Source organism: Salminus brasiliensis, chromosome 14 (assembly GCF_030463535.1).
Source record: "Salminus brasiliensis chromosome 14, fSalBra1.hap2, whole genome shotgun sequence".
In the NCBI taxonomy this organism is placed as follows: domain Eukaryota; kingdom Metazoa; phylum Chordata; class Actinopteri; order Characiformes; family Bryconidae; genus Salminus; species Salminus brasiliensis.
Window position 1 is genome coordinate 6,139,426 of NC_132891.1, and position 25,622 is coordinate 6,165,047.

The 25,622-nt window shown below is 39.9% G+C and overlaps 1 protein-coding gene across 1 annotated transcript; it reads right to left on the reverse strand.

The window, feature by feature from the left end:
- Positions 1-4,005: 4,005 nt before the first annotated feature.
- On the reverse strand, positions 4,006-18,399 carry myb (v-myb avian myeloblastosis viral oncogene homolog). Its single transcript, XM_072696700.1, has 15 exons — positions 18,241-18,399; positions 15,868-15,985; positions 14,793-14,864; positions 13,574-13,666; positions 12,822-13,042; positions 12,203-12,425; positions 11,801-11,869; positions 10,609-10,713; positions 10,088-10,330; positions 7,806-7,930; positions 7,076-7,187; positions 6,727-6,843; positions 6,458-6,541; positions 6,185-6,289; positions 4,006-5,364 (listed from the first exon to the last, which is right to left on the reverse strand). The coding sequence occupies exons 1-15, from the start codon at positions 18,261-18,263 to the stop codon at positions 5,251-5,253; spliced, it is 1,824 nt and encodes a 607-aa protein (XP_072552801.1). The 5' UTR covers positions 18,264-18,399; the 3' UTR covers positions 4,006-5,250.
- Positions 18,400-25,622: the final 7,223 nt, after the last annotated feature.

The following is a 25,622-nucleotide window of genomic DNA, read 5'->3' on the forward strand; positions in this document are numbered from 1 at the left end:
TCTCTCTCTCTCTCTCTCTCTCTCTCTCTCTTTCTTTTGCTCTCTTTCTCTCAGTTTTTCTAGCTTTCTCTCTCTCTCTCTATCTCCCTCTCTCTTTATTTTCTACTTTTTTCTCTTGCTTTTTACTTACTCTCTTTCTCAGGCACCTTTATCTTTGTTTTTCTTTTCTGTTTTATTATCTCCCTTGTAAAGTCAAGTCTCTCTCTCTCTCTCTCTCTCTCTCTCTCTCTCTCTCTCTCTCTCTCTCTCTCTCTCTCTCCCTCTTTTTTCTCTTTCCGTCTTCCTTATCTATTTTTCTACTCTCTCTCTTTTCTTTTTCTCCACCCTTTCTCTCTCTGCCTTTGTCTTTCTTATCTCTGTTGTTCCACTCTTTTATTCTTCTATCCTCTCTCTCTCTCTCTCTCTCTCTCTCTCTCTCTCTCTCTCTCTCTCTGCCTTTGTTTTCCTCATCTATATTTTTGTACTCTCTCTTTTTGCATTTTTAGTTCTCTCTCTCTCTCTCTCTCTCTCTCTCTCTCTCTCTCTCTCTCTCTCTCCCCCTCTCTCAGACGGAGAGCAGGTGCGTGGGGCTTGTGCTCCTATTCTGAAAGTCTGCTTCTGTCTTTTCATTGACAGGCCTTTCCGTTTCTAACCCACAGCGAGCACATTCTCTCTGGCTCTGCTTCTTTCACTCACTCGCCTTTTTTAATAGCAGAGTTAACAGATGCTCTCACAAAAGAACGTCAGCTGAGACAGTAGCAAAACTCTTTCTGAACACTGACTCTCTGTATGACACACACTCTCTCTTTCTCTCTCTCTCTCTCTCTCTCTCTCTCTCTCTCGCTCTCTCTCCTTTCTCTGTCCCTCTTTCCCTCTCTCTCTCTCTCTCTCTCTCTCTCTCCTTTCTCTGTCCCTCTTTCCCTCTCTCTCTCTCTATCTATCTCTCTCTTTTACTATCTTTTTTGTTCTCTACACACCATGTGTGTTGTTCCACCATTCAGTTAATCCTAATGTGCTTTGCTGTGCCGACTGTTAGCCATTATGGCATAAATATATAAACAATAGTAAAATAAAATAAATATGAGAATTGAGAGATATTTTTTTTTAAATACCATCACCATCAAATAACTTTTCATTCCTTTTTCGTAATAAAAAAAAACAATAATAAAATAAAATATAAATAATAAAAAATATATATATAATATAATGAAATAATACATAAACAATAATACAAATATAAATAGAATGTGTGTTATTTATTTTGTGTATTATTTTGTTTACTTCTTTATTTCTTACTTTTGAAAATGCCAGTTCCACATTTACACAGCACTGGATTCATGTGTGAAGCATATTACATGAACTCAGCTCGAGTTTTGGGAGTAATTCTGCCAGTGTGTTGTATTTGCTGAATGTAGAAATCATGCACACGCTTGAATCAAGTAAATTCAGCTCATCCTGTTTTCCAGTGTGGGCTGGTCATCATGTGAGGAGTGGCACTATTAGATCTAGTCAGCAGATAAAGTTGACATGTGGTCAATAGGAACTTTAGTGTGCAGGCTGCGGGGGTGGAGGGTGTAGTGTGTATATATTTGGAGTGTGAGTGTGAGTGTGAGTGTTTGTGTGTGTGTGTGTGTGTGTGTGTGTGTGTGTGTGTGTGTGTGTGTGTGTGTGTGTGGGTGGGTGGGTGGATGGATGTGGCAGTGTGAAGCGGGCAGGTGGCCACAGTGGGGGGATGTGAGAGAGCAGGACAGCTGTAAATTTAGGCCCAGGTCTGGGCCCGGCCTTCATCTCTCACAGCCACACAGGAAAAGGCTTATCCTCTTGAGACACGAGCAAGCTTTACACCAATACACACACACACACACACACATTCGTTTTTATTTTCACCCACAAGCTAGCACACACACAGTTAAACAATATCAGGATGACAGATCATGAAGATCTTCATGCAGTGATATGTATTAATACGACGTACAGAGATAAACACCTAGATGAAGCTCAGGACTGGAACTGGGTGCTTTGGACACATGAATTTTATGAATTTTTTCCTCTCCTTCTCTTTCTGAAGGTAGATCCTGTACTTTGACATCAACTGTGGCGAGAGCTTCCTGTAGGTCTGGTGATGACATTTTAGGATTGTTGGAGGCTGATTTACACATCTTGTGGTCTGCTCTTGGACTGAACTTGCTAGGACGGCCTGATCTGGCAATGTTGGCAGTTGTTCCACTTGAAAATGTGAAGGTGATGGTGGAGTGTCTGATCTCTAACTGTTCTGAGATCTTTTTAAAGCCCTTCCCAGACTCGTCTGCATCTACAACCTTCTTTCTGAAGGCCTCAGAGAGCTCTTCGGATCTGGCCTTGGTGATTTTCACTACTCACTTCAATAATCATGAGCAAACCAGGCTAAATTGCTGCGTGCCAGTTGCACACTAGACACTAACACTGTAAGGTATAGATTATATGCTAATCGTTTCAGACGTGACTAGCTCATCCCTTTCCATTTCGCAATGCATTGTGGGATAATAGTGTCCATCATAACCACACTTAAAACCCCATACGTTCTGAGTGTGTATCTTAGATATTTATGTAAACTCAACCATTTCTATAACATACTTCATATTCAAAAATTTGTTGGCATTAGCAGTTATTACGCAACTGGGATGCACCCAATGTCTGAGGTTTTAATAAGACTGGCTCCTCCAGAATCCTCTATAATGGTGTTCTAATCTGCAGCTGATTCTAATTTCATGTATTTGAAGTAGCTATAAATATGGGGGTGTTTCAACTTTTTCCTCACAAGAAAATAGTATTGTTATTAACTACATTTTACATGATGTTTCTTAAATATATAAAAGAGACCTGTGTGTTTTTTTATGTCTAGAATATGTTAATAAATTAATACTATTTAATAATAATAAAAAGGTTTTAATAGGGTGTCCTAACATTTTCATATATATTATTAACACCATACCTATGGGAACTGTGTATTGTCACTGTCCAATGAAACATATATACCTCCAAAATGGGAAGCCAAAAATGGTCTTAACTTTGAATAGAAGTGAATGTAAAATAAAAGTTTATTCCAAGTCATTTAGATAATTTCTATTGGTCCATTCATCCAGAGTTATTCATACAGTGTACAGCTACAGGGTTTAAAATCATGGAGAAAACTAAAAACGGACAAAAATGGAGATGTATTTTTCATTGGACAGCAGTGATATTTATTTCCCATATATTTTAAATACATAGTATATACATAGCTTACCCGTATGTTAACCCCCCTAAATCTAACCCTAATATTAACCTCAGAGATCAAGAAGAAATGGTTTTTCCTTTTCAGTTAAATAAAGAAACACACAAGCACACACGGACACACACATGCCAATTACAGGAATGTGTTTCCCTCCATGTTAAGTCCATAGGGACCCCATTTACTGTACACTACTGACACCTCGCCAAGTTGAAAAAAGACACTGATAGTTAAGACAGACACACACACACACACACACACACTGATGTTATATTTAGTGCCCCCCAAAAATACCTCAAGTGTCTCTGTAGTTTTTACATCCATGGAAGAGTCCAGAGGCCCTCACTAGTCTATGATGAGGAAAAAAACACTTCAGGGCCTAAGAGGAATACAGTTAGAGGCATTTGCATGCTCTTTAGTGCAGCCTTTGATAGAGCATTTATAGGTCACTCCACACTGTGTTTCTGGGCTCTTCCCATTCAAACCAGCTCGGCTGATCAGAGCTTTATCAGGCCACTCTCATCACTCTATCTTCACTGGCTACCCTTCTCTATTTGAATACTACAGGCACTCCTGCCCCCTCACACGTTTTCCACTGTACCCGCACATGTGCCTGTTACTATTAGTGCACCATTCTTCACTGAATCCTGTTATTTAAATGTGAGCTTCATTTCCACTTGAATAAAACAATATTACCTACAAATAAAATAAATACATATAAATAATACATACCACAGCAGAAAGTTTCAAAAACCACACTTTATTCACATGGCAGTTTAAAAAAATCGTATCAAAACGCGTAGAAAAGGTTTAACGTGTATAAAAAGTGTTTGTACTTTAAACTAAAATATAAAAAGGCAGCAAATAACCAAAACGTTACTGCTAAATGTTTTTGATTGGCCACAACAGTCTTGGTATCAAAAGTACATAATATCAAAAACAAGCCGACTAGTTAAAAAAGCAGTAATTTCAGTGTTTTTAAAACTAGTAATACCATCGACACTCGTAATTATAAAACAAACAAACAAACAAACAAACAGTGTTATGAAATTAGGCGTTAAGAAATGTCTCATCAGATCAAAAGCGCTTTTTTGTCACTTAGGCCTTTGATTTGAAAACATGCTTGGTAAACTTTGCTTCTTTTTTTGTTTTTTTTTTAGCTTGGTAACAAATCATAAAAGCAACACTTTTTGTTCAGCTGAAATCTCCTAGCTTTGTTGATGTCAGGTTCGACATAGTGCTAACAGGATGCTAAACAGGCTCGGTCCCGGGCTTTCGACCACTCGACTCTGTTGAAATGGTAACACTAATGAAATGCGGGGTGTCTGAGTTAAGTCTAATGAACCATGTGACAAAGCGTTCAGATTTAGTTCTAAACTTGGCGATGTGAACTGCGATGCGCTTCTACACTGTTCAGTACGCAAGTGCTTGTGGTTTGGTCAGGAATACGGAGAGCAGTAGGCGTTTTAAAAGCCTTGTATGGCGGACTCTAAACATGGTTCTGTGTTTTCAGCTGTGAGGCAGCACTGTTGGGCTACAGGGTGTTAATTCATGATAATGCTGGGAGGATACACGCTCCTGACTGTTAACACACACTCAGTAGTCTAGACATGAGCAGGGGGGCACGAATACTGGGGTCCAACACTGGCAGATGCGCCTGGCATAGTTAATTAATCTTAATACAAAATAATAAATTATTACAAATTGTTCTTTATATTAAAATCCATACAATTAGAGCCCTTATAGACAGTTCATTTCCCCGTTTATAATACAAAATATATAATACAATATTAAAAAACAAACAAACAAAAAAAAAAAAACATTTCTTTGGTTGGCTGAAATCCAACAGGTAAAAGCACAGCTCAACTGATGGCTGTGCAGTCAAATAAATGGCTTTATGCCTCTCCCAAATTATGTACCACAATGACTCAACCCCACCTTAGGAGTGGTCATGGAGTGTTTTCTCTTTCCTTTGTTTTCAGAATGATTGTCTTCTCTCCCTCTTTCTCTCCTCCTGTTCTCTACATGACGAGAGTGCGGGAGGAAAAGCTGTTGAGGTATTTGTGTGTTGGCTCAGAGGGCAGGAGCTGGTCCTCAGATTTCCCACATAGCACCTGCTCCCATGTGCTCAGGTGCTGTGAAGGGGGGCAGAGATAAAGAGATGAATATGGTGAGTGTCGTATCACACAATGCGTAGTTTTATGACTTTATGAGCTAATGCAACACCTGGAATCATCAAGTAAAATAAACACACACAGCCTACACTAAATTCCATTATACTTCCATTATATGGAAACTGACCATGTATCTTTCTGTCGTTAACAATTACTACAGTTTGTTGTAAAAAGTGAGAAATGTCTATCAGTAATTATTCTGTGGAATTCAGCAGTCAGACAAAGATTTACGCACGAAACGTCAAGAATAATCGAATAATTACTGATGGAACACAGGACAAAAGCTTTGGTATGAAAAACTAAATATAAGAACTAAAAAAAAAATAATAATTTTTTTGAATGACTTATGAAACAAAAAACAGAAGGCATGAAAATATCCCTGATAAAATTATGCATGTTTTATATTATATATGGATGTACAGGCAGTGGCTACACCGGTGTATGGACAGTTAGAGGGATGTATTTTTATGAATGTATATGAATTTTTTTTCTCCCCAATTTCACTTTTCTAATATGAGGCATTCTGGATTTCAACTCTACTGTAAGTTCATTCTTGATGCTATACAACTGTCTGGGACATTTTAGAAACGTCTGTTAATTATTCAGGATATTTATTAACATGTGTTTATATTTCTTACATCCTCCTACAAACACTCTGAAACCTAAGTGCAGAATCTGCAAATGTAAATATGTTTATCAGTTGTTTCCAAACCTTTCAGCATGTGTCACATATATAAGTGCATGGGTATGTCTAGACAGATATCCAGATTATTAGTAATACCTGTAGTGGGCTGCCCAAAGTTCTGCGGGGCATCTGTGGGGCTTTATGACCATCCTCACTCTTCTCTCCTCCAGGCAGCATCAGCACAGAGCTTGTCAACAGATCCTGCAAGAAGCCAGAACAACCGAGAGGCCAAACATTACAACACTATTACAACACAGAGAAAGAGAGAACAGAGAAAACACAGAGAGAAGGGAGTCTGTTTCTGTATTTGCAGCATCCATTGAAGTGGTGTTGAGTTTGACCAGAGGACAGAGGTGAAAGTTCACTTACAGGCATATCATGGGCGGGGCCACTTGAAGGGAAGAGTTGAGTATGGAGATTTTGCCCCTCCCATTGTATGCATGCTGGCTCCGCCTACAAACACAAAGCAACCAATGTCACTCCAGTTCATCCTCAAATATGTCACTGCACTTCAACAGCAGGGCAGGTTTATTGTTAAATAATATCAATGCGTAAGTTATTTTCACAACAGAAAAATGAATATTTGTTATATTATATAAAAAATATTCTATTGAAAGAAATGTAAAAGCTGCCCTAACCTCCTGTTTGATGTTCTTGAGGGGGGGCTGGTCAAGGTGTGCTCCCCCAAGGCTCACCTCACACTCCTGTGGCTCTTGCTTAATGCCAACTACTGCCTCCACAGGTGGGCTATGGGCCTAAGCACAACAGATGCATCCATACATTAGTATTTTATCCAAAGCGCACATCACAAATACAAACGCACCAAAAACTGCATCCACTCCAGTCAAAACATGATTGTCATATACTGAAGCCAATATATAAATAAAGCACTGCACTGACTTAAATGCACAGGAAATGTAGCTTTGGTTTCACCATTAAAAAGGAATGTAAATCATCAGACACACAAGTACATGTGCAAAGTCTCACCCTCTTTAGTGGTCCATATTTGGTGTCCTGCATGGTCAGAGCTGTTTTAAATGGAGTAGGAGTGCGGGGAGAACACTCCATTATGGAGCGCCTCAGTGTAGGTGTCCTGAACCTGGAGAAGGGATTAATTTAAAGGCCTTGTTTAGCGCTTTATTAAAGTATTACAATTCCACATGAACAAAATGGCATTGCATTAATATATTGTTATTGTGTTGGTTATACATTTATTCATAAAATAATGGAAATTATGTATTTGTAAGCAGGTATTTGAATCAAGTAAATTCATGTCATTTTTCAGCAAATGCAACCGTCACAAAATGTCTGCACTGAATATACTGATGCCGTCCTGCAAAAACCTGGTAAACATTTTTGACGTTTTCCATTTCTTGACATTATCTAAATCTGGCAGTTGTTATTTACACCGTGTCAACATTTCATTATAAACTGACCAATAGAAATACTCCAAAATGATGTGGAATTTTTATACTGACTTGAAACTTTCTACTGAAAGTGAAGAGGGTAAAATTTTTTTTTACAGGTTTTCACATGACAGCGACACTATATTAAATGCTCCCCTCGTTGCTGTAGATGATTAGAGCACCCTTTAATGCAAGATGCAACTTCTCTTTGATGGTTCTTTACCAAAGAGTTGTGAAAGGTTTCTATCTGACACCAAAGCCAGTTTAATGTCTCAATAACGCATTGAAAACAAACAGAAAGCAGCTCTTACATATCATTCTCCTTCTGAGAGCGGAGAGCGAGATCGTGCTGCAGAGACTTCTGGGAGCACACCGATGAGGGCGAGACACGTAGACTCTGGCTGTCTGAATCTGGACTCACTGATGCATTTAGGAACTACAGGAGAGAGAGTGAGAGAGAACAACAATCAGACACATGACACATTACATGTGCTAAAGTGTGTGAAGGAACACAGAAGGTCCATCTGTGCTGCAGAAATATAGCATGCATGTTATGAGAGCTGGGAAAGAAGATGTGAAAAGACAGTTTTCTAATTTCCCTGTTTCTTATTGGAATATGAAACCCTAAACGTTATCTCACGTCGGGTCATAATAAACATATTGCATTATGTCATGCTGATCGTAGAGGGACACTCAAATGCCAGTGAGAAGCCTTTGGACGCTGTGTAAATACTTACTACAGACAGCTGCTGGGCAATACACAACTAAATAAACATATCTATTAAGCTAATTTACTGTTAGGCAGTTGAGAAAGTCCCAGAATGCTCAAATCTCTAGACCTTTACTGAGCAGCACAGATAAAACCCTGCTGTACTCAGTTTCTGAAATACACTGGAAGACTCAGCCGTTTGATGTTAAGGAAATGGCATCTGAAGAATTAAAAACAATTTCAGTATTGATGTCAGAGCACAGCCGGAAATCAAACCTTCATAACTGATGATATGTAATCTTGTCTGACAGGCAGCTCATTTTAGTGCTGTAATGCCTTGCTTATTAAATGCTTGCTATGGGTTTCAATATGGATGTGTGCTTACATACGACAAGACCTTTAGTGTTGCAGGGAGATGAGATGATGATAAGTATTACAGGGAAAATCAATGATTGGTTGAGATCTTTTAGTGATAAATTAGTCCTAGTCTGAAGTGAATGATTGGCATAGCAGTGTTCACACAATCAAAACCATTTATGCTACAGGACTGGTGAGAGACTAGCAGGATTATAGTTTTAGAATTTAGAATTACTACTACTTTAGGGTGTAACGATTTCAATATACTCTCAAGAAAGCCTAACTGTATCGCCAAATAAGCCCTCAGTTTCTAACAAGGATCTCTCATTTGTCATTTTGTGGAGATCTTGTGTCAGTAACCAAAATTAGGAGCTTTTTAAAAATGTTTTTGAAGATCTACAAAATTACTATTTTGCAAAAGAACATGCTGTGAATTTAAATGAGTATTCTATCCAAATGTATAGATTTGAATCAAAAGAAGATGTATCGTTACACCCCTACTACTGATTATGGAATGGTTGACTCTGGGATCTCTAGGTAGGTACCTGCGAGGGAGAAAAGGCCAGGTTGCTCGTGATAGAACGTTTGGGTGTGGAGCAAACGAACGACACGAAGCCGCTGTCTTCACTGTGGGCAGGTGACATGCAGCTGTTCAGGCCTTCACCAGCTGCAGCTTTATGCATTTTAGACAAGCTTCTATCAGCAAGCTTGCTGGCCCACGCTGGCTTGTTCTGAGAAGACCAGGTTATGCGGTTATGCACAGGGGCCAAAACTGAATGTCTTGATGCTGCTGATTCACAAGCATATCCAAATGTATGTGGGTGTTTTTGAAAGCTAGCAGGCTATGTTGATTTGTACTGTATGATGGGATGTTCAGTCTTCTAATCCACCGAGAGCAAAAGTGTGGCTGTGGCTTTTGATTCCAACTAAGCAGAAGGACTCCTGATTGTACTTGTTTAAGCAATTGACCCATGCTTGTTCCACCTCCTTTCCTAGTAACTGGTGTGTGGTTGGACAAGTTTACAGAATGAAATGCTGGCACAAATCCCATATGATGAGTTTGGATTCAGTACAGTACTAGCTAATCTAAACTACACAGGCTAGAAAGCACAACAGTAACTTGCTAACATGGCAAAAACATACATCTGCTCACTCTGTAAGCTCTCACGCACAAATCTATCACAATATAATACTTTGCAATACTGTATCAATTCTCAAAACACTGACAGTTTTTCTTTAATTTAATTATGAAAAAAACCCCAAAAAACGGTATGATGCCTTGCAATATACTGCAATATATTAAATATATTAACCCCTGTATCCTGATGTACATTGTATTGCCAGATTCCTACCAATACACAGCCCTCACATACACATATACAATGCAGTGCTTTACAATTTCTCACTGTACTGAATGGGATTTTGGGCTGTGTTTCTGCTTGATTGGAATGAAAACACCCAACCACACTGACCCACTATGGATGAGACTGGACAGTCCTTATATACGGGGGTCTACAATTGTCTTACCGAATCAATGGCATCCATAAACTCCGGTAGGACTGCCAGGACTCCGCTGCTACCTGCACTACTGCTCGTGCTACTGCCACTGCTGCTCAAGCTGCTGCTATTTGGACTGCTTGTGTTGCCATGAGCGCTCTCTTCAGGAAGGCAGCCCTGCTCCATTGGTGGGGCAGGCACCGACACAGCTACGCCCATCGAGGAGTCAGTCAAAGAGCCCCGACTCCACCCGTAACTGGTGGCCATGGAGATCTGTGAGAGAGAAAGTGAGAGAGAGTGAGAGATGGAGGAAGAGAGGCAAGAGAAAGGGAACTTGACTATGTTGAATGATGTACATGGTGGGGAGGGGGGGTCTGTGTTGCACAAGGAGTTAAACAGAGTTTGTGGTGTGATAAGAGTATATTGCATCACTTTGCCAAGCAGTTAGAATGTGAAATAGACCCCCAGATGCTTCCTCCAATTAATCACAAACACACACACACACATACACACACAAAAAGAGACACACACACACACACACACACACTCACGGGTAGTGCTTGTTGTCCTTTCAGTTCATTCTCTGTCGACATCAGAAGCATCTCAATCTCCTTAACTCTCTTCTCTTTCTCTGGATCCTCTTCATTATAGTGTTTCTGTAACAAGCCAACACAAACACAGGCCAAGTTGAGACACAATATCAATGTCAGCTATCTGTTTAGCTCTGTGCACAGGACATTTTACAAGATAAATCTCCTTTCCACATGTTTTTAAAGCATCATTGTTCTATAATAGCTCTCTGTTGTGCATCTCACCGGAACCTATTACAATTTTTACTGGAGCAAATATTTTACCATGTTTTCTTCTTCTTTTTTTTTTTTTAACAAAGGACCACTGCTTTAAAACATAATCTGCTGTTCTATAAGGTAAATACATGGATTATTACCATGTTATTGTACACTGCACAGAATGTACTACTGGAGAAAACCCTTTACCACATCTTTATAAAGCATCATTGGTCTATGATAGCTCTCTGTAGTGCATCACACTGGAATGCCATCGCTGTTCTGCAAAAATCTTGCACCTCCAGTGTTTCACTTTTTAACATAATCTGAATCTTAAAATTGTTTTTAAAATGTAAAAAACAAATGTAATACTAAATTATTATACCAACAAAATTACCTGGAATAAAATATTTGGTATTACTTTATTTGGATGGGTCCATTATTAATGCCTTGTAGATGCTCACCTGACATTTAACTAACATTTAGCTGAATATGTATATTAAATGCAACTGAACTCTAAGTTTAATGTTAATGACTGACCCCTGAATCAACCCTAAATCTTAACCCTAACACTAACCCTTAGGGTTAGGGTTGCATTCAATAAAGAATCAGTAAAGACAGAGTTCAGTTGCATTTAATAGACATTTAGTTAAATGTCAGGTGAGCATCTATGATGCAGCTGTTATGAACCATCCAGGTAAAATTATACCAAATATTTTAACATTAACTTCCACTAAAAATCAAGACTTTTTTCACCTACTGTAAAGTTAACCTTTTGTGGTGTAATAAGAGTATATTCCATCAGTTAGTTAATTTAGAATTTAAAATACACCCCACCTCGTGTAAAGTTGGCCATTTTGAGATGCAAGGTTTGCAGCATATTTACAGTTTTTATATTTAAAGGATCATTGCTCTAAAATAGACCTGAACTGTATTAAACACAAAACGTCAGGGTTACCTGTATAGCTGCAGTGCCAGGCTGGGGGATGTTAAAAATGTTCAACTGTAGAGCCAATGGAAACGGAACCTGAGGAGGCAATCACAAATGATGAGCTCCATGAGAATTTCAACAAATTATGAATAAGGATCTAATATAGCAGTATTTGTGAAGATGTTAGCAGCATGTTCAGTGTGAAACAAAGTAATGCTATTTACGTAACTCAGCATTTTTCACATACATAATATATATTAATATAATTACTGTCAAATGTCAGTACCTAAAAACTCTCAAAACTGTGTTGGTGTAATGTGGAATGCATCACTTTTTCCAGAGTACATGTATTTGAGGAAGTGTATGTGTTACCACACTGAATATGTTGATGTGTGCAATATGAATGCACTGTAAATGTGTGTCACGTACCCTTTGTGGGTCAGATATGTAGTAGGGGTACTGGTTAGTGATGGGGCTGGTCGACATGGAACTGCTGGTTGAAGTGTGGCTGTAGCTGAGCAGGTGGGGGGGTTTTGTGTAGCTGCTGCTTATCGGAGTGGAGCTCACTTTAGCACTGTGCTGCAGATAGCCCTCCTGTTCCACTTTACGACGCATTGTAGAGTTCCAGTGGTTCTTTATGGCATTATCGGTTCTGGAAATGATAGAATGATTATAAGACATGCATATAAACATACACACACTCAGTGAAATATGACTAGCACTGCCTTTAATGAACAAAAAGCATCACTTAACCCATGTTTACATAATTTGAAAATAAAACTGGAAATTTGACTTAAGTAAAAGCCGAATGCACAGAAAAATGGTCAATGATTCATATCATTCAGTCGAGTAGACACACATGAATCACACCTATTACATCACTACTTCTCATTATGTTAACATAGTACAGTTAATTAAATTGCAGCCATTATTATTTGATCATGTGAATCCAAAGCATAATTTTTTCCCCTGTGCACTTCCTGTTGATTTCAGAGTAAGTGTCACATTCTGTGGGAGTTTTTCCTAGAAGTCTGTCTACTGCTCTAACCTGCCCGGCAGCAGTTTGGCAATTTCAGCCCAGCGGTTTCCAAGTTTCTCGTGGGCCTGGTAGATGATGCGGTCCTCCTCCTCTGTCCAGGATGTCTTTTTCACCTCGGGGTTCAGGTGGTTATGCCAGCGCTCACGACACTGCTTCCCAATACGACCTTTTAAGTGCTTTGCGATTACCGACCATCGTTTGGGGCCATACTTTTGCACCAGCTCGATGACCTGAGAGAGAGCATGGGCAGGGACATTAATAGGGGGGAAGGAGGCAAGAGGGGGACAACACAAACACAGAGAACGGGAACTTGAATTGCGCAAGTGTGTTAAGGTTGCACACAGATAGTGGCATTTGGCTAAATATCTTTGATATCCACCTGCCGGTGACTGCTGGCAGGCCATAAAGATTGTGATACAGAGTGAGACACCTGCTCGGTACAGTTAATCATTACAGCACTCAGCTCCACTCAGCAGCTTACGCTCTGCTGTTGACATTAGAAGAGACTAAAAATCAGACGTCCTAAAATTCTTGATTAAAATATGTTTTTATTATTTCCACATTATTTAAATATACTACATTAGCACAGCCAACAGTACCAGAAGTACATGTAATACCTGCTTTAATGTAACACATTTTGTTCATTTCAAAATGATAAACACATTTAAGTCAAGTCAATTCAATGCCTCACTTTTGTAGAGTTGTATGGTAAGGTTGCACTGAAGGTTTTGTGTGTGTAGGGGGACCAGAAGTGCACATACCCTTTGGTCCTCCTCTTTGGTCCAGGGTCCTTTAATAAGCTCAGGGTTGAGGACTTTCTGCCAGCGGTGCTGACACTGAACATCTGTGCGATTCTGCAATAAACACACACCCACACACACTGTTATTAACGGCAAATGGTCTTTGTGATCATGAAAGGGAAATCGTGAATATAGTCAGCTGAATTATCATGACTTGAATAACCAAGAGAGTAGACCTGTCCTTCTGTGCTCTTTTTGAGACTTAATCATTATTTAAAGAGGCAATTTTTGGCTTCACTGACTGAAATTTAGGAGGATTTAAATACACAAAACACCACTTTAACTTAATTAAACAATATTTAATATGTTTAATTATGTATTGTATTGGTAATTCTGCAAGTAATTGTATGTTTTTTTATTTTTAACATTAAAAGTATTATTTTGTGGATGTCTGTTGCCCTGGACAAAAATGTTGAATACGGGACCCCTCTTTTTTTGTAAAAAACAAAAACAAAGGTGCAACAAGGATTCTTTGAGCGATAAATGAAATAACAATTTTTGGTTCCATGAAGAACCATTCCTGTAAAAGAGATGTGTGTGGAAGGTTTAAATAAATCAATGTAAAGGCACTTCCCATTCACAGCATCTTTATAAAAACTGTTCTTTAAGAAACCAAGAGTGGTTCTTCTATGGCATCGCTTAAAGAACCCTCTGTGGCACCTTTATTTTTAACACTGTACCAGGACATAATGTACTGTGCCTATGGTGCTTCTGAGAGCTTGATTTGGTTTGTAATGGTCTGAGAAAGCCAAGGCGGGCCAGGTGTGTGGAATCCCCTCTCAGTGTTTCAGAAATGAAACATCTCCACTTTCTGATTCTGCTTCACTGTGATTTACACAGCGCTGATCTATTTCTAAAACAAAACAAGCTGTCACGCTGTGCCCACTGTGTGTGTGTGTAAGTGAGTGTATGCGTGTGTATCAGCAGGTGCATGGCGGATTCAGAGACAATGCAACCCCCAACCCCCACCACCACCCCACTCTGTCCCAGACTGAACCAACCTATAAGGGATGCCCAGATATGCAAATTGTACTATGAACCAGCACATCTATTCTACCTGATCCTTCTAGCCATTCACATGCAAATACTCATATCTAATACGCCACACCTAGCTTAACCCCTTAAGCCCCAGATCACACACATAAACACACACACACACACACACCAGACTCACACATACCGGCAGGAAGCTGGCAATGACTTTCCAGTCTTCTGAACCATGATGTTCCACCAGTCTCTTCAGTTTCTCATCCTGTGGAGAACAAACCAAACAATTTTTAAATAAATAATAACACATAAACAAACTATATGGAATAAGATTATCTAGATTGTTCAGTGGAAAACAATATCACATCACATAACATCTGATTAGAAAACACACACATTTATACACATGGCCTTTTACATTCAGCTTTACAATCTCTGCAGTGTAGTTATTAATTTTAGTTTATTAAAAACAAAACAAAAAGGTAAATCTTCCTTTTTTCAGTGAACACAAATTACAATTAGTGCATATGATTATCACGACTTCTCATGAATTGCAAGTTGTATTAGTCAGTAAATACTATGACTTATTCTCTGAATACTACCCAACTTCTATTTGTGAAGTTATGACTGAGAAATTGAAGTCTGGGCCTACATACAGTGGGAAAAAGGCTTTGTGATTTAAAAATATGTGTTTAAATGTCTGCACATGAGAACAATGCTACATAAACACTAAGTGTCCTTTCTTTTAGTTGTCTTGTTTGGGCAGAACTGTGCTAATGTAGCACAATCTATTCATTTGCACATTTGATTAATGTAAATTCGAAGCACAGGGTTGGTTTCTTGGACAGGGCCTTGCCTGAACTGCACTGCATTCTGAACCCTGTGCAGTCCAATACTACAATTAATCCATGTCCAAGAAACTGACTCTTTTAAAAGGTTGAAATAAGTACATATATATATATATATATATATATATAGAGAGAGAGAGAGAGAGTACTGTGCAAAAGTTTTTAGGCACCTGTGAAATTTAGAATGATGAAGCTCCTTATCTGCACAGTAGGTGTTTACTGACTTAGTAAAAGATTTAGAGATTGGAATAAGTAGTGGTTTACACTTTGTTCTTTAAACTAGCCTATGAGATATCAACTATTTTCTTTAAAATTCTTGTTACTCTCTTATTGCTGAGATAAAACCTTTCAAATAATGTGACCAGGTGCCTCTGGACAGTACATTATATAAACAAACACTCCAACAGTGCTTCTGCATACCTCTTCACGCGTCCAGCGTGTTTTGCCTAGGTGCCGTTTTCCTGTTTTGGCCGATGGGGCATCATAATCATGATCAAAAATCTCCACATCGTCGTCTTCATCTTCGCTGCTGTAAACACTGAAGGACAAGAAAAAAAGATCACTGAGTGAGTGCGTGAGAGACAGAGGGGAGAGGGAGGGGGCAACATGAGGCAGTGAAAGTAAGGGGGCAAAAAAGCAAACAAGGGGAGTGCACAGCAAGAGAGAGTTTGGTAACAGAGGAAATTAAGGGAAGAGGAAAGGTTGATAGAACCCCTTCATTTCCAGCAACCACATTTAATAGGAAGAGAAAAAAGCTGTAGAATTTGTTCTTATTGGTCTAAAATGATAAAGTGTACTGATAAGTGTTTTGTTTACATATTAAAATTAGTAGTGAGTTAGCAGTAATACACACTCACGCCAGAGCCGCACAGTTCGATCAATCTGAAAAATGTCTTCAGCTTTATGCTCAGAGAGCACAATTTTAGATTTGGACATTAATGGCTTAAGGGAGAGACCGTGCACAAGCCTAAAGAATGTTGGCATATTAAAAACAGCCCGGTCCCTTCGTAGTGTCATGTATAATAAAAAAATTAAGCGATAACAGTCAAAACAAAACCAGAGTGGCTGAACCTGTACTGCCAGCAGGCTGAGAGAAACCTGTTCTGATGTTTTTGGTTTCCACAGATACGCTAAGTGTGAACACGGACTGACAGTGTTTCCTCACCGCAGCATGTTCAGACCTGTGCATGTACTGTCACAGCCGCATGCTCTACGAACTCACCTGGCCAGCTCTTAGCCAATTACAATAATGCACAGCTTACGTGGAAGACAGGACTGCCCTGGCCTTTGTGTCAGTGCTGTGTGTATATGTGTGTGTGTGTGTGTGCTGCTGTGCATGTGTTTGTGCAAGCCTTGTGTTTAGTATTACTACTTAGTGATCTAACCTACAGATAAGAAAATATGAGCAGGACAATAGCTCTCTTCCTCCACAGCATTTATCCCATCCTTGGTTAACCTGTTGAAGCCTAGGTTTATTATTCTGTTATTAAACATAGTGTCAAACATTTGGAGCCCCACAGGGATGACTGATGTTAATTATGATAATATTGCAATTTTGAGGGAGTTTAAAGAGGTACAAAAACACAATTCTTTAGAGGGACACTATCAGGGATGCCTAGTAATGTTTAAATGCATATATTTATTTCAATTAAATGAGCATATCATTCATGTTTATGCAAAAAAAACTTATATTATTTGCATGCATTGTAGTTGAATATGTGGCTTTGCTCAATTACCAATATTGCATATATATATATATATATATATATATATATATATATACTGTACAATAGATGCTACTAGTAAGAATGACCATGTTTAATATATACATATATAGTATATATAAAAGTTCAATAAAACACACTTTTAATAATAACATAAAACGTACCTCTTAATTGCTCTTAAAAAAAGATTAAACAAAGCCATCAAAGTCTGGACTGCAGCACGCACACACACGCGCACGCACGCAGCTTTGTCCTGCTAAGCCGCAGCCTGACCAGCGCCGTGGCTCGTGCAGAGTCGCGCGAGTCCATCACCCCGCGTGCGCTTGGCGTGGCGCGGCGCGTTCCTATGACGGTTCGCTACTTTTTAAATTCTAGATTCTAAATTCTAAACCGCTCAAAGCCTAAAACCGTTTAACGGTCTTTTAGTTTTCCTTACGGGCTAAAAACGTACGACATTAACGTTACTTACTTCGTTAACTGTACGTAGCTAAGTTCGCAGGGTCGAGTCGAAGTTTAGCGATTACAAACATTACCAGGACCAAAAAGAGCTAAATTTAAGGTACACAAGTACACATCATGTGGAAATGGTGACAAAAAACGGGTCTAAACGGTCTAGAAACCGCACGTTCACGTACCTCAAGCCGTAACGTAGCTCCGGTTACCATGGACTCGCAGCGTTTCCACAAAAAAAAAAAAACCCTGACTTGTAACGTTAACGGAGCCGCACGTGCAAAGCAAAGCCAGCGAGCGAGCGAACGCACGAGCCGCCGAACGAAGGAATGAATGAATGACAAATTCAACCGAGCCGCTCCGTCGCCACCGCGCGGGGGTCCGCACGCGCCACACCGGGCACTAATCCACCTGTTACTGGCTCAGCCGCCAGCGCATGAGCGCTCGAGCGCTCGAGCTCAGAACCATGTGCCGTGCACGAGCCGTCAGAGGAGGCTACATTACAAGTGCAAGTTGGAGTGGGTGAGACACGCAGACGCGCGCGGAGAAAGGCTGAGAAAAGGAGAGGGAGAGTAACGCTATCTGTCGTTAGTCATGAACGTTAACCCGTTGCCGTTACCTGTGTCTCGGGCGCCTCGACATCCCGCTGCTCCGTGGAAGGTGGAGTGTGAGTGTGTGTATGTGTGTGTGTTGCGGCTATAAGCTCCCAGGCTCCGCTTTGAGAAGGAAGTAGACTGACATTAAGTTCACTACGACAGACTGTAAACACACACACACACACACACACACACACACACATATCCATCAGACAAAAGCGCTCAGCTCCCTCCCGCTTAATTTGGCGCCTCAGAGCAGCGCATGCGCACTAGGAGCGACAGGCATTCTGTCATTCAGAGCGCCATTTACTCTTCAGCTCGCGCTAAACTTTCCTTCCTATTGTTTTCTGCCCCGCGCTCTGTTTTTCTGAGCTAAAGCTACAAAGAGGTGAAAGAGATGTCATACAAACGTGCGCGCGCACGCGCGCGTGTGTGTGTGTGTGTGTGTGTGTGTGTGTGCGCGCGCGTGTGTATAGCAGAGAGTCTGGAACCCAGATTAAAGTTATACAAATGTGGACTAGTCAATCCTGTAAACACACACACACACACACACACACACACACACACACACACTTGTCCCTGTTCTCAATAGCAACCCATTGTATTTGTCCTATTAGCCTTTAGCCTAACGCTAACTTGACTGACTGCAGTGCAGGCTGTATCCGTCCATTCTCACTTTCACTTTTACAGAATTTGATGGTTTCACTTGGCTTTTTTCTTTCGGTTCGTCCTCAATTTACCTGTTGACCCACTCCACAGATATACAGAAGCGTTCAAAAGTTTGGAATAAGACGTTATACCAATAGAAACCCTACTTTAGTGCAGACAAATGTATGAAATGGGCTCTAATATGCAAGTCCTTTCCAAACTCACGTGGTAAAGTAATGAGCAATTTGCTGGGAAGCTGTACATACATATGCATGAAGAAATGTGAAACGTGCCCTGAAATATAAACGGTTACAAGTGCTATTATATGTGTGTTATTATTGTGTATTGTTATGTATATGTATTGTTGTATTATTAGCGGTTATAAGTGCTTTCAGTATTATTAAAACCCCACTTTGTTGCAGAGAAATGCATGAAATGGGTTCTAATGGTAGTCTTTTCCAACCTCACATGTAATCAGATGAAAAAGTGAAAGAAATGAAATCTGCAAAAATTATATATATATATATACATATACACAATGAGTTCACGATTTACATAATTCTTAAGAGGAATCCTAGAAATCGGCCTAAAGTTTAACCACACTAAAAACAATTACACTTTAATTTTACATGATTCATATGAGATAAGCGGGTGCACACAATTGTGGACTTATCATGGCATATCTGTGAAGGACAGATGCCTACATACATACATACACATGCCTCTGACAAACACACACAACACTTCTAATAGAAATTAACAAAATAATTTATAAATGTACAATTTAACAATCAGACTGACTCTGGTTATCTCTGGTCATCACTGGTCCTGTGGATACTGTCACTGGAGCTGTGCATAATGTTTAATCCCAGTGTGTTTTCTTTCTGTTTTTCAGTGGCTTTGCTTAGACGAAAAAGACGAGCAACTAGGCCCCAGCCTGCTATTGCACAATCATGAACTCTTGAATGCACACAATGCCGTAAGTAAAAGGGTTCATCATTTCTAGTGGTCACTGCTTTCAAAAAAGTTTGAGTTCAGGTGCTGGAATTACAAATAGATCTCTTAAGTTTAGAATTTAAGTTAGCTAAACTGTAAATTCTCTGGCAATGTAGTAAAAAGGTCATACTTGTAGAATTTGAGAAGATATCAGTTTGCTCAAAGACAAATGAACTGTAAGTATAAGTGAATCAGGTAAATTTAGTGATTTACATTTGTCAGTGTATTTACTTATCTTTCTGTCACACACAAACACACACACACACAGACACACACATAGCTGATCTGTCAGAATCAACAAAACGCGTATGTGTTTTGTTCTCTCAGCTCCTTCTTGCTCTTATTTACTGTCATACTGTCGCGGTCACTTATAATTACATCAGTCGGATTGACCCATTGTCTCTGACCACCGATGCTCATGTGGAGCGCAGCTCAGAAATGTGGCATTGTTGTGTCACCGCGTGGGCTGGACATGCTCTTCCATGCATTGCAACAAAAGGCAAGAGAAGTTGGGGGTGCTTGAGATTTTGGGGGAGAAAACATGTTAGTTACAGATGGACTGCTTTGAATTCTTACTAAAATACAGAGTTCATGTTTCTGAAAGGAATCCGTGCACTGTTAGACTGTCAGCATGTAAATGCTGGAGAATGTGTTACTGGATTCCAGACGCTGATACACGTGTTCAGATTATTACACTGAAAAAAACACAGGAGAATGAAGTTAATTTAATTACGCAACATTTGCATTCAATTTGAGCAGCATACAGCATTTAATGCCTTTATATTAGCACCACCTGCCTATTATTGAGTAGCCCCCCCTCACCACAGCAGATCTGACTAATCGAGGCATGGCCTCCACAAGACCTCTGAAGGTGTTTTGAGGTGGGGCCTTCATGAATAGCATTAATAAGCCGGTGGTTTATCTGTTGTCCTTTCTTGGAGAAGTTTTGGTAGTATGCAGTGCTGACCACTGCATACAGGGCACAGCCCATAAGACCTACCTGATGTTTTGGAGATGCTCTGACCCAGTTCTCTAGCCATCACAGTTTGGCTCTTGTGAAAGTGGCTCATATTCTTATGCTGGCCTATTTTTCTTGCTTTTAACAACACATCACCTTCAAGAACTGACTGTTCTCTTGCTACCTATTATATCCACACCTTCATAGATGCCACTGTAGAATAAGATGTTTTTCACCTCACCTTCTCCTTCACTGGTGCTAATGTTATGGCTGATCAGTGTATTTTCAGTTTGTAAGTCAAACAACCATGTTCCTTTATTTCTGAGTAGAACCAGGTCAGTAACGGGTGCAAAAGTCTTTCTAAAATTCTGAGCAAAGCACAGACATGCTTGCAATGTCCTGCATCCCCTCACTTGACCAGTCATAGTAGTGACAGCATATGACTCAGTAATGACCTCTAGGGAGAAATAGCTCATACTCATTAAACAGTACTAGTATGAATACTGTACAAATGTGTGCTTTGCTGGTAGTTGTTTTTCTTCTTTCTGGGTTCTCTCTTTTTGGCCCTCGTTCACATTCAGCCTTAGCTTCGTCTAACATAGCCCAGATCAGCCCCAGGTGTATCCTTTGTGTGTCATTAGCTGTGGCCCCTAGTTTACAGCCTCTTGTACTATAAGTGTCATGAAATCCCCTCCTGGTTAAGAGTGGAATTGCACATAGCTAAAGGATAAAGGATAAAGGTGCACGTATTCGTCACTGTACAGTGTGGACTGTACAGCGAAATGTGTCCTCCGCATTTAACCCATCTGGTAGTGAACACACACTCACACACACACACGTGTTAGGGGCAGTGAGTACACACACACACCCAGAGCGGTGGGCAGGGGCATGTAAACCTTTGTGTTTACTTTTGGGCATGCCATGTCACTGTCAAGCTCCTCTAGGGTCCGGCTCTCAACCTGACATTAATAAAGAGGCTCACCTGTCTCTTGTTAAGATATGCTCTGGATATATAGGCGGTGTGTGAAACAGGTGTGAAACGTCTGTGTAATGATGAAGGTCTCTGTAACCCCTGTAACCAAATCACGAAGGCAATAATACTTTCCGTTGCCAAGGTATCGACAGCTCATCGCTTGATATGAGTGTTAAGCTGTGTTGACATCAGCCATTAGCATTTTCACCCAATAAAGCAGAAGATTACAGAGCTTTGATTCTGACATGACTGGGTGCCTTCCTGCCTTAGTGTCCTGTCAGAGTAGGCAGCGATTATTATGTTTCAGACAAAGCCATAGACTCTTGTTGTGGCTCACATGTTGATGAAGTCTCTGTGTTACCATCTAGAGTTTTGAGCCGTGTTCCCTTTGTGGTTTCGACATATTTGACCCTTCTTTTGTTTTTTTTTATAGCTTCTCATATCATTATCATGATATCCAACAGCTTTATTGAACATCACATTAATCCACACCTGTATGTGAGGTCCAAACTTCAGATCCTCATTCTCATAACTACACCACATACATACACTTTTATATCTATACACCGTTCAGCCATAACATTAGTACCACTGACAGGTAAGTAAGTAATCTTCTACAGTGGCATCTGTCAAGTGGTGGGATGTATTAAGCAGCACTGTGAACAGTCTGTTCTTGAAGGTGATTTGTTTAAAGCAGAAAAATGCTGTGATGGCTAGACGACTAGGTCAAAGCTTCTCCAGAAACTCAGGTCAGAGTTTTTCTGGTCTCCAATGGTCAGTACCTACCAAAAATGGTCCAAGAAAGCACGTCTGTTAAATCGGCAACAGGGTCATGGGCACCAAGTCTTGTTGATTTGAACTTACAGGACTTAAAGGATCTGCTGCTAACATCTTGGTGCCAGGTACCACAGGACACCTTTAGAAATCTTAGAGTCCATGCTTCGGGGGACCTATTCAATATTAGGCAGGTGGTGCTTATTTTATGGCTAATCGGTGTATATTATTATAACTTCGGAAATGACTTATGGTTAGAATGTAGGATTCATAGTAGTGAATAAACTACCATGGTAAATGGTAACTGAATAAAGTCTTAAGATTACTCACTCAATAATAGGCCCAGAGTTTAAGGGAGTAAAACCTTATTTTAGATACTAAAAGTCTAACAAACAGATTGACTCAGGCAGACAACATAGTCTAGACTAAAGCAAACAGGATACTGGAGATGATGCAGTGAGTCATCTTGAGCGTGTGTCGTTTGCATTTGGGTGAGTAGTAAAAACAATGTAATATTAAGGCAGTAAAACTAGATAGCATGAATGAATTAAATGCATTAAAACAACATTATTCTAATGCAATGAATTGTTGCATTAGCATATCTGCCTGCAGCACATGTGCTCCTATGGTGCAGCTATTACACTGATCATGCATGACAATTTGCTCTTAGGTTTGCTTGTCTTTGGCAGTATACATGTATTTTTTTAATTATTTTATGTATGTGTGTGTATATATGTGTCAGTGCAGTATACTGTATTGCATTCATTTGGAGTTGATGCATGTATTTGAGTCCAGTACATTTAATGCATTGCTGGCTTTTACAGTGCTGGTTTCTTAACAAGCCAATTATTTAGCAACCTGAGGGAGTTTGCACATTCGATCAAATGCACTGATAGGCTGTGTTAGACAGAGGTTTGCAAAAGGAAAGTTTCCTCTGTAGAAAAGTCTGTCACCTTAAAAGGCCCTTTGACATGTTCACCATGGAGACGACCACGAGCACAAACATATGCACAAACACACACATGCACTAGTGATGAATGTTTAGTTTTGAGGTTAATTGAACTTCTTTCTTCCTTTCACTGTCTTTTTGAGGTTAATTGAACTCTCTCTGTCTCTCTGTCTTCCCCTTTCTTTCTTCACCTCACTGTTTTTTCACATATCTTTCTCTTAAGTAAATGTCTGTTATCTCACAGATCTGTCCTGTGTTCATTCTCCAGTGACGTTTTTAGTAAACAAACATCACGCACCACACGCACACACAGGTCATGACCATTCTACAAGGTGAACGGAGGGCAAACACACCAGAGTTTACCTCCCACTGCTTCTGTTTTCCTATCTGTGGCTCAAGCAGTTTCCTGCCCAGGGTGTAAAGCAGCAAGGGGTAAACATTTTATTAGGCCTTGATTGGCATTAAGAGATAATAGTAAAACGTGGGCCATCTTTAAAGATGCGTAAAAGTTAACTGTCCCAAGATCTTCACAAGTTAGATTAACCCCTTTAATTCCAATGCTTATTTCTTTTAGTAACCATGTGGAAAGCAATGCAAACAGGTTTATTGTGATATTATAGAAGTAGTGATACTTCTATAATATTGAGAAGTAGAAGACTGGATTATCAATAGCCAGATGCTCTAACCTCTGAACCACCACTGCTCTAAAAATACCACATGGCACTGTAGTAGGAGGCCACCATTGCAACAAGTCAGTTGGTGAAATTTCTACCCTTCTAGATATTCCACCATCAACTGTGAATGGTATTATTGAAAAATGGAACAACTCCAGAGCTGCTGTTAGAGCTGCAAAGGAGGACCAACTCCATATTAATGCCTATGGATGTAGTAGGGGATGTCATAGAAATGTATTTTCTTGTGGTGTGGTAGGTGTCCCAAAACATTTGTCCATATAGTGTATCTTTTAGTTGTGAGTAGTTGTGAGATATTTCACAGTAGGTTTAAATGCGTTTCAGCCAATCAGATTTTGGAACTTTCTAGAATCAGTTTTCTAGTATAGCTTTTACTTATCTAATCTATTTATTCTGACTATTCTCTATTTTGTGTCGATTAATGCAGAATATTTATTTAAGTTCATAAAAATAGTTAAACTGTTTGTTTCCACATGTATTATTTTCTTAGGTTAATGAATCATATTTTACTCTTTTTTATCTTTGAAGTAGCCCTGAGTAAAATTACTCAAACTTTCCATTATCTCTGGACACAGAAAAACAGCAAAGGCACTATAGCCAAATGAATCAATGCTATGTGTGTGTGTGTGTGTGTGTGTGTGTGTGTGTGTGTATGTGTGTGTGATTGATCTTCCCCAGCAGTCTCTAATTTTTCTGTGCTGAAAGGTGTCATTCACATCTGTATGACATTTGACACTCTTGTGCAGGTCTAAATTTAACTCGGAACAAAAACAGACACCTGCAGTACTTTACTCACACACTTTCTCAACACTGCAGCTTTGAGGTTCACTCGCCTCATGCTTTCTTAGAGTGACCTAAATCTACAGAGAGTGAGGGATGGAGAGAATGAGAGCAGATAAGCATGAACCTATTGGAACCATGCTGCCTAATGCCAGCTGTGGGGTAAAGGGGTATATAGCCCTCCAGCATTGAGCTGTGGAGCAGTGGAACTGGAATGATGGTTGGTGCTCCATCCAATACTCTTTACCCTTTTTCTACTGCCAATTAACCCACCCATTATAAATTAACCTTTGTAGCTCCCCCTAGCACTAGCAATGCTTTTGACACCAGGAGAGTAACGACTTAACACATGTGTTCATTGATACATGTACAGCCAGCCACCACCTTTTATCAAACCGCCGCTAATGCGACCTCGCTAGCAGCCGACAAGCTCAAGAGTAATGAGAAAAGAGAGCGCCATCTACCCACCTGGAGAGTGACCTATCTCAGCCCCCGGCCGCTGATGGCAAAACAGCATGGCTCGAGATTCGAACTCACAACATTTAGATCATGGTGGTTCCACCCAGTACTTTTGGGATGATGGATGAGTTGGGGTGGTGATCATCCAACATCCTGGCTTCACTAGTGCTCTTGTA

Bases quoted from the DNA above. Each gene is read 5' to 3' on its own strand.
- myb (XM_072696700.1), bottom strand. From the start codon at position 18,263: ATGTCGAGGCGCCCGAGACACAG. The intron at 10,714-11,800 runs GTAACCCTGACG...GGCTTGTTACAG, and splicing joins CTGGCACTGCAGCTATACAG to AAACACTATAATGAAGAGGA. The intron at 7,188-7,805 runs GTAAGAGCTGCT...TCCCTTCTCCAG, and splicing joins TCTCAGAAGGAGAATGATAT to GTTCAGGACACCTACACTGA.